Genomic DNA, 9,767 nt, shown 5'->3' with positions numbered 1-9,767 from the left:
TTTTATTTATAGTTATAATCTAAAAAATATATTTTTTAAATTATTTAATTATATCTAATATAATAATTATTAATTATAACTAGTAATAACTCTATATATAAAATAAATTAAAAAAAAATATAATAAATACTATAAAATTATTAGTAATTAATTATAGATTAATTTATAGTTATTAATTTAATTACTATAATTAGAGTGGCATAACCTAACTGTTGTAATCTAGCCATAACCTAATCTAACCGGTACCGGTTAGATTAAGATATAAAAATATTTAACTGATCTAGATTAAGATTAAAACTAGATTGATTATAGTTAATCTAATTCTATCTAATAAGATTATAAAGTACCAAACTAGATCTATTTAAATAGATAGTAGATTAGGACTATTTTCTATTAACAGTATTTTAAGTAATTCTAATTTACTGTCTATTTAAATAGGTCTAGTTAGCTATCTTAGACAGAACTAGATTAATTGCCGGTTAATCACAGACAGTACAATATATATATATAATCTAGTTATAATCTACCGGTTAGGTATACCTGACCCTATTAACCTAATCTAACTTAGCCAAACACCAGTCTAACTATAATTTAATTTATTTTAATCTATAGTTAACTATAATTAAAAGATTAGTTAATTTTAATCTAATCTAATTAGTATCGGTTAAGGAATTTTATATCTTAATTTAATTGAGGCCAGTTAGGTTAGGTTATGGCTAGATTACAGCGGTTAGGTTATGCCACTCTATCCAAGTCGTCCGCGTTTAATAGGTGGCTTAAGTACGGCTGAGCGGACGGGAAGCCCTGTTCTCCACACCCTGTGGTCGTATGTACCAGTTTTGTACAATCTTGGATGTATATGACAAAAGAGCGCATAAAAAGGAACTGCAATCTACATATTCCCAGCAACACGAAGCGCCAGAACAGGTATGTCCAACTGCAACGGGGCCGATGGTGACCCAGCCGATTTTATCGAACCAGTTCTGTGCCAGGGGCTACTTAGCATGTGTCCTTGGGTTAATTTTGAGGAGTATACCTTCCAGGCTATCCATAACGCTAAGATGGGTTGGGATAGTCTCGTGGAAGAGTGGGCGAGAAAGCAAGTAAGTACATCCTATTCGATGCCCACTACTCGAGGACTTTACTGCGCTCTATGCCAATACGGCGTTCGATATCAGTATTCGGGTACTGAAGATTGTGGATGAAAGAGGGAAAACTGGTCCCCATATAAGCACCGAGTTCCATGGACTGATTTATCGTCCAAGGGTCCAAAAACCAACAAAGCCAAGCTCCTATCCTCAACTGATGAACATATCAATTTACCTTTACTGTTGCCATTAAACTATTCCGGATCACGGGCAGAAGAGAGCGCTATCTTCTGCTTGGGACACGCACTACCTCTTTCATACAAGTCTGCTGGAGGGCTACTTAGTATGTACTGCATAAATACATTGTCGTCAAGTGCTGCACTCCTATTACTCTAAAGATGCAGTATTGCGCTCGGCAATACCTCAGCGATTCTGTGAGAGTTTCGCAATTGCTGATATTATTTAGACTCGATAGGATCCGCACATAACCACATGAATGATCCAGTCATGCTCCCGATATTTATTTATAGAATTTGTTTGAAATACCGGGTGCCTAGTTCAGCGCAGGTGCTAAAACTCGTGTTTAACCCTTAAGGGTGGAGCTCAAGATGCCCCGAATGAACAATCAATCCTGATTGGACAGCGCAATGCGAGCCTTGGCAGAACTGCCCAATTTGGTTTAGTTTGATTGCGCAACATGGAGAACGTATAAAGTCGCTGAGACCCTGATGAGCCTCGTGTTCTGACATTCTTCAATAAACTAGTCTTTTCCTCCTTACAGATCTTGTTAAGCAATGATGGCAGATGGAAATTCAGTGTGGTCTATGGATTTCCAACCTAGCAGTCAGGCACAGCCTGAAACTATAAAAAGTCGCCATGATGGCTGGCGCAATGGCAACTATCTTTCGGCATTCAGAGTTTGGCCAAGGTGCCAAGCAGCAGGCAGTTCAGTACATAGAGTGGAGACCAATAAGCCTCTGTTGACAGCATCCGGTGCAACTGAGCAAGTATTTAAACCGCGACGCGCGCACAGAAAATCGAGGACCGGCTGTCTCAATTGCAAGCGTCGAAGAATCAAAGTGCGAAGCCCCGCCGTCACTAGGACTCTCTAGGCCAATAGAACTGACATCCTGCGCAGTGTGATGAAGCGAAACCACAATGTAGGCGGTGCCGAATGCATGGTGCCGTCTGTGATTTTGCACTTCCACGCAATGTAGCCAAAAAGAGACTGCCAATGGCTCCATCTACGTGTAGCACTTCGCTTCATTGCAATGGTTCGCTGGCATTCGAGGCAATGATCGCTAATGTCGATCGTGTCCTACATTCCGACTTGAGTGACGAGAGATTCTATATGTACGGCCCATGTCACTCTCTTGGGTCATTTGGCTTAGCCATGCTGGCGCATTTCTCTGAGATGGTATCAGTGCATTCGCTTGCCTTTTCGTCTATCAAGAAGGTCCTGCGAGATTGTATTATCGAAGTGGCTTTGGGGGTATGTATAAACCCGCTTTTACCATCACCTCAAAATAACCAATGACGGCTGTAAAGGAACCATGCCTTTTGTATTCTATAATGGCAGTGGCGAGCACTCATTGGGCCTATACTCTTCCCTCAGACTCGAGGTGTACGATGGTAGCCGCACGTTTTCGACACATGGCCACCCGACTGTATCGACAACATCTTGAATTTCCCATCAGCCGAGATAATATGGACATGCTAATTACAAGCTGCATGTTGGTCGGGATGTTCTCCTTCTCCGCCGAGACCACGACCCCGCTCGACTCTTGGGTTTTCTCAGACGATCCGGCCAACATGAATTGGCTCTCCGTTCAAGGTGGTCTACGCTGTCTCTTAGAGATCACCAAGCCATGGATGAATGAGAGCATCTGGAATGAACCCTTTCAAGAATCGAGCAACTACGAATATGCTGATGATCATCGAATGGGTCGGGAAAATCTCGATCCCGATCTGGCCGACTTATGCGATATTACTGATACCACGACGGAAGAGACAAATCCCTTCCATTGGCCCCTTCGTATGCTGTGCCCATTACTGCGCATCCCGCGGCATAAGTGCGGGGCGCCTCGCATAACAAACTTTATGGGTCGACTGTTACCGGATTTCGTGAATCTGCTCGCTGCGAAAGATCCTCGTGCTCTGCTAATCTTGTCATACTGGTTAGCGCTAATGTGCACTTCGGTTGACGAGTGGTGGGTTGGTCCCCGCGTTAAGCTGGAATGTCAGGCTATTTGCATGTACCTCGAAGCATGCGGTGATGGACGAATTATCGAGTTGCTTGACTTTCCAGCAAGGGCCTGTGGATATAAATCAACCAGCTAAAAGGCCTGTAACATAGCAACTGAGGGTTCGGCTCGCAGCGACTCAAATTGGATATATAAACTGTATCAAAGTCTCGCTTATGGGTCTGTGGATCAAGTATGGATGAAATGTGAAATGCTTACGAATGTCAATAAGATTCTATGGCATATAGAAGGCCAGCATCTCTATATATAGCCCCGCAGTGTCAATGATGAATCTGAACACGTTTGTTGTGACTGGCGTTTCTGGTTCATGTACAATATTTTACGCCGGCTGCATAAAACAACGAGTCTCACGTGCGTATCTGCCTTCGGGCACTTTTCCCTCAAGCCAAGAAAGCTTCTTTACCCACTTCTACCTTAATATTACGCCTCAATATCTTCACTCAGTGCTACATATATGTTGTTCCGTGCACTAATGGCTAATACCGATCTGTAACTCTTAGTGCCCACATATGTGGGATAAAGACTTCCGATCAGGAAGCTTTAACATCATGAGTCAGCCGAGCGACGAAGATGACATGGCGGTATTTTAACAAGTTGTTGAACATTTGGACCTGGCCAAGATACCACCTTTCGCCGTATCTATTTACCAGCAGAGCGAAATACAAGATGGCCCAACGCCGACGTGCACCGGCTGTAGTATAATGCCTGAGCGGTTCTTCGGTTCCAATAACATCCTCTTCCTACTTGAATTCAACACAGGCCTAAAGTGGGTCTTGAAAGTTCCCGTGAATGGATATCCTGGAGCTTTCAACGATATACATGCCCGCGTCTTAACTGCTGAAGCTTCGACAATGCAGCTTTTGAGGCAAGAAACGATCATTCCTATCCCTACAGTCTTCTCATTATCAGCTTCTCTGGATAATGACCGGGGCTGCCCCTACATATTGATGGAGTATATCGACGGCAAGTCAGCCCGCCATGTTTGGTTCAATGAAGAACTAGGTGCTGCTACTCTCGAGCGTTATCGGACACAGGCTCTTCAGGATTTATCCAAGGTTATGTTGCAGCTGAATCAATTTACCTTTTCCGAGGCCGGTTCGCCAATCTTCGATGACGGCAGTAATCCCATTGGCGTAGGTCCTTTGAGGGTCATGGATATGCCGGCAATGCTGGAGGAACTAAGAACGAATGACGCATGGGACACTGTCATCCAATCCGAAATTGAGCCCAGTTCGGACCCAAAGGCCTGGATGGTGCACAATTGGAATCGGTCCGCTGCGGCTCTGAGAAATTGCTTCAAACACCCCAGTAGGGCATGAGAATGGTGATCGGCGCTACGATCCCCGATGAATTACTTTCAACGGGACCTGTTTGAAGGTAAAATGCGGCGTATGGGAACCAACTCAGAAGACACTTTATTAGAATATTTTTGCTAGGATTCTAAATACTCATTGCCCCCCCCTCAGTAATGCACTGCATGATTTTGTTTTCAAAATGTTCCTAATGAATGTGCACAAGATACGCAGTTTATGTATCCCATTTTTAGACACGCCGCACAGAGCAGAATATATCCAAAGCGAGCTAGGTAACCCCACCCCGCTACATTCCTATAGCTCCCTATATCTGCATAGAAACCTCAGGTCTGTGGACACTACGTCGGTCCAATAGAGTACTGGTCAATATGCCCTGTAAGACCCATGACAGTGCACTACACAATCAACATGGTGTGCCGAATAGCTCCTAAAGGCACAACCAAAGTCCCTAGGACGACCTGTAGCGATACCATGTCCGCAATTCCACGTATCACTGACTCACGGGGATCATTGATGATCGGGATACTGAATCATTGGTATGTAAATATTATTAAGAGGAAGTAAACAATTCTATGACTCAATACACTCACGTCCTAATGTGCATTGTGTTGAATGCAAACGGATTTTGAAATGTACAAGATAGATCGGGTCCTTTTTTCCTAACAGACACATCCATTGTCATGGCCGCTAAGCACTTACTTCCATTACGGCAACGAACAAAGGTGATAAATAAGCCAAGTGGATTTTATCACTTCCGGGACTAAGGCTACTCGTAGGAACGCACCTTGCTGTTTTACAACTGCTCAGGTAGTGCATTCAACTGAAAACTACCCTAGGAAATCTATCAAACTGTCCTAATCTACACCAGGGGGAATCAATAAGGTCAAAAGAAACCAAATTATCTGAACTGACTGTATACCTAGCCACAGCTCTAACAGAGTACAAAACAGCCTTTTCTCCGAAATCTCTTGTATGGAAGTCTAAACCTCGGCTGCTTCAGATGAGGAATACACACCGGGATTGAGGTACGAGGTCAATGATAAAGAACCATCCTTCTCAATCGAACATGAGATATATGTTTGCACACGATGCCCATTTCCGGGCTGATGCCTCTGGTTAATTATCTCCATAACACGCTGGAATCCGTCTACATATTGTCCCCGCCCCCTCGAGATCATAAATTGTTGGAGCCCGTGCGCAATATCTTCGTCTGAGCGCCCGTATCGGATCACGGGTATGTCCAGCTTCACATCAGGTAACTCTGATCCCGATGCAAGGTTGAAGTAGTAGAGTAAGCCGCTATAGTAGTCTTCGCGGTGTGCGCGGCTGGGTTGGAATGGACTCTGCACGGGTAGTTCCTCATCTCGCGAGAAATTGTCGTCAAGAGCGAGGACCATGCGGAACAAGGCCCACATCTCATCAATGGAACTTTGAGGTATTGGGATCCGACCACCCAACGTGATCACGGATACGACACTCGTGAACGCGGTCATTGGTGTTCCTGCATAGACCTTGATACGTGATTTCAGAGGCGAGACGCAGTCAATGGCCACGACGTCCGGTCGCAAAGTAGCCCCAACCGGGTCGCTGGCAAAGTATGCCATACACTCGTCCAGGGCGGCAGTGTCCTGTTGACAAATTGGCCGCACGGAATCCGCAATAGTGTTGAAAGAGGTCATATTGTTAGGTGTGGCCGGTGGAGTAAAGTACACCTTAGTGGAGATTCCTTTTGGCGTAAAATCAAAGGCAACGGGCACCCGTGGCACTCGTCCCTGCCATGGGTGTGCATCGTCATGGTGAGAACTATCTATCCAACGGCCGATGTGCAAGGAATCCAGGAAATAATAGTACCATTCACGGTCTAGATGCGGCAGCCTCTTTGCAAGTTGTGCCAGGATGGCATCAGTAGCACGAAGCTTACTACCCACGGCCCCAGTGGCACATGAGCTATGTCCCGCTGGCTCGACGCAAAAACGGATCTGGGGATGGTCGCTGGCAGAAACATTCCATCTCCAACTATACTCAATAGGAGACCCGTCATAGGTGAGTATGCTTCGGGCTTGGGCGCACGCAATTGGACGGCAAGTGTGAGGGAAACGTCCAATATTTGGTAAAATAACTGAGCGAAAGAAGAGAAGTATTTCAATCTGGGCCACAGGGCTGTAGCCGGCTTCATGGGCGAGTGTTACCAGTTGCGGTCCACAGAAGTCCCACCAGTCCTGGATATCGTCCTGCCTCTCACCGAGCCACATAGAAGCGATATCCCAGGACTGAAGCCGCTCCATGTACTTCTTGTAATCGATCGCTCTTTGAGGAGCAGCCATCGTTTAGTTTCCGCAATGTTGTGGTACTTGCGATATTTTCACGGAAGATAATCTCGACTAAGCTATAGCTAAGCTTCCACAATACCTTTCCCTCGGCCTGATAGTGACAAGCTGTCAATTAATACGTCCAGGGCGGTGCCTATGACCACAAGCGACCATGCCCGAACCAACACCCACAGAGGTACTAACATCCCTGCAAAGGACTCTACCTGCCGCAGCTGGGTAATAACAGCGCCTTGCTGCGACTGGTTTAATATGTTACATAAAAAGAACCTGGTATGTACTAGGGCGCGAAAAGATGTTGCAGATTCCAGGGTGGTGGTTGTATATCATTTCCCTTTCTATGAATCGAAGGTTCTGCCAGTTCCACTCAGAATACGTGTACGAACTCTTTAATAGGGATGAGCCGGTAAATACTTCCTGTACAGATACTTGTGGCCTAGCAAATTGAGAGTTTTTGATGTACAAAAGTGGGGCTAGCTGCAAGCCAACCGCGTCAGCTTGCATCTCATCTGGCGGTGGGAAGGAAAGGAAGGGAAAAGCAAGAGAGAGTGGTTTACGTTTACCGATCAGCTACATTGGCAGATACAAGTTTCCTTCAGCACAATGAGGAAGAGCAAAACGATTGGATATAACATGTCCCTTCGACATTTATCTTCTATAGTGACGTGAAGTCAATTTCAATGTCGGTACCCCGTATCCTGACGGTGGTTGCTGGGATCCTGAATAGGACTGAGTAATATGATAATCCTTGCATATAATCGTCGCGAAACCTTCGCGGTAGCGCTCTTTACCGCTACGATAATATCACTTATCGAGATACCAACGTGGGTCCCTCGATTTAGCTTTTTTTTTCTCAGCCAAATAGCGGTATCTGCCGTTCAGGACATGGCTGGTGTGCGTGTAACTAGCATTGGATATATATTTGACACCTGACCAAGTGCCATACTCAGCTCTTCAACCTTAGAGCCCAGGTTACAAGACACGTTGATGACTTTCAAGGAACTCTGTGGCAATTTGGCTTGCACATCACTCGTGGTGTTTGTACAATCCAAGGTTCAGCGGCACCGGTATAGTTCTAGCCTGTGGGTGGGTAGTGGTGGTGCACCATACTAGCTGTATTCTTGCTGCGGTGGAGGTGGATGGAGTCCAATATAAATCTGTTAACTACCCGAGGGACGATGCAGGTATGCAACCTGAAATTTTTGTGGCTTAGGTATCTATTACATACGGAAATATTTTGTTGTTTGACGTCCAGCTGCCCCGTGGTATATATGGTCGATTGTATTGTCATATTTGAACACATTTTCAAACACTCACAGCTGAAGTAAAGCGAGAAAGAAGTTGACAGCAGCTGGATAATACAAAGCAAGTAAGGACCGAATGAACGCTATGGGCATTCATTTAAAGGCGCGAGGAGGGAGCTACTCTAGCCTACTAGGCTGCTGCTCTGACTTTGCTATAACCTTTTGTGGCTCCCCAATCGGCTTACCTGGGGAACTGCACGTCGAGCGTGCGGTCTTTACAGGAATTGATGAGACTATCCGAGATGGAGACCCTTCAACTGTACGGCTTGACGAGCCTTTATTTGGGGTTCTCCGTGCCGTACCCTGTCGGAAGCTATTGGGAGGCGGCGGTCTGCGCATTAAAGAACGTCGCTGCTTTCGTACCAGGATGCAGATAGCCATCACCAATACACCGAATCCAATAGCAACCACTCCAGCACCAACCCCAATTCCTGCTATATCTTCCGGGGATAGACCGTAGTCAGTGATTGATCTAGAAACAGTCGAAGATGGCCCTGTTAAGGTAGTTGGGGATACGGCTATTGTAGTTGAGGAAGCTAAAATTGATGAATCTTCAGGCCGGGTGGTAGTAAGTGAGGACGGCATAATCATACTCGAAATGTCGTTAAGCGGGGCATTCGTACGGAAAGTGTTTGCAATGGTGGTTGTTGTTGGCGCTACTGCGGTTGATGTAATACTGATGCCTGAAACGGAGATTTCCATTGCCCTGACTGTCGAACTTGTGCGCAAGGTATTTGTGATCATTGTCCAATCCCCCGGGTTCTCAGATGCAGCTGACCCAAATGTCAGCACCATAGTAGATGACACGCCTGATAGGCAATTGCCGCCTAGCTTGCTATCTGGCGTTCCGTTCTCGCGCCTATACCCCCTTACTCCTAATCAGTCACTGCAAATCTCTGTTCATTCGAATGGGTGCACGTACGAAGGGCAACACGTGCCCAAAGTGCTAGAGCCTTCCTTGATCGAGGTTGCCACAGTGTATAGGGGATTAAGGCAGGTCAGTGGCCCTAGGCTAACAGAGGTATCTAGATACTGCAATCCAGCTTGTTGCCACGAGGCTATTATTTCGGGTGGAGCACATCCCACATATGGGTCGCTTTGAAGGTTATATTCCGGATCAAACGCAATCAGTGTAGTACCACTAATGTGAAGGCCTGTTGAACAGCCTGATGGTAGAGTCCAGGCTGTTGTTAGCGGAAGCCATGATGTGACACGCCTATCATTGGTCTCCAGTGGGTAGAGCGTCGCTGACTTGGGATGGAATTGTGTAGGGACGATGTCGCACTACTTTTATGCCTTCCGAACCAGGTTTAGTATACTAAGTGTTTCCCTTTCGGCCGTCCTGCCAGCTGGCTGTTCCTAAGTTCAGGAGAGGCTACTTCACGAGAGAGCAGCACTGATATATACTAATACAGGATGTAAAGCTAGAGTACCGGAAACGGTAGGCATCTCATGTTAGGGTAGATTCATC

At 45.8% G+C, this 9,767-nt stretch overlaps 4 protein-coding genes across 4 annotated transcripts; 3 read left to right on the top strand and 1 right to left on the bottom strand.

Moving 5' to 3' along the window:
- Positions 1-1,967: 1,967 nt before the first annotated feature.
- Positions 1,968-3,428, top strand: BDV38DRAFT_272969 (Zn(II)2Cys6 transcription factor domain-containing protein; the record flags this gene model as incomplete). Its single annotated transcript, XM_032057589.1, has 5 exons — positions 1,968-2,016; positions 2,097-2,167; positions 2,227-2,580; positions 2,637-3,298; positions 3,425-3,428. The coding sequence occupies 5 exons, from the start codon at positions 1,968-1,970 to the stop codon at positions 3,426-3,428; spliced, it is 1,140 nt and encodes a 379-aa protein (XP_031911355.1).
- Positions 3,429-4,053: 625 nt separating this feature from the next.
- Positions 4,054-4,671, top strand: BDV38DRAFT_285118 (uncharacterized protein; the record flags this gene model as incomplete). The annotated part of the gene is made up of 1 exon (XM_032060420.1): positions 4,054-4,671. One exon carries the CDS (start codon positions 4,054-4,056, stop codon positions 4,669-4,671), a length of 618 nt encoding a protein of 205 aa, XP_031911354.1.
- Positions 4,672-5,645: 974 nt separating this feature from the next.
- BDV38DRAFT_294773 (aromatic prenyltransferase) lies at positions 5,646-6,989 on the bottom strand (the record flags this gene model as incomplete). The annotated part of the gene is made up of 1 exon (XM_032062565.1): positions 5,646-6,989. One exon carries the CDS (start codon positions 6,987-6,989, stop codon positions 5,646-5,648), a length of 1,344 nt encoding a protein of 447 aa, XP_031911353.1.
- Positions 6,990-8,894: 1,905 nt separating this feature from the next.
- Positions 8,895-9,398, top strand: BDV38DRAFT_285116 (uncharacterized protein; the record flags this gene model as incomplete). The annotated part of the gene is made up of 2 exons (XM_032060419.1): positions 8,895-9,274; positions 9,326-9,398. The coding sequence occupies 2 exons, from the start codon at positions 8,895-8,897 to the stop codon at positions 9,396-9,398; spliced, it is 453 nt and encodes a 150-aa protein (XP_031911352.1).
- Positions 9,399-9,767: the final 369 nt, after the last annotated feature.

The sequence above is a fragment of the Aspergillus pseudotamarii genome (assembly GCF_009193445.1).
Source record: "Aspergillus pseudotamarii strain CBS 117625 unplaced genomic scaffold BDV38scaffold_45, whole genome shotgun sequence".
In the NCBI taxonomy this organism is placed as follows: Eukaryota; Fungi; Ascomycota; class Eurotiomycetes; order Eurotiales; family Aspergillaceae; genus Aspergillus; species Aspergillus pseudotamarii.
This window is presented reverse-complemented; position numbering and strand designations above follow the sequence as displayed.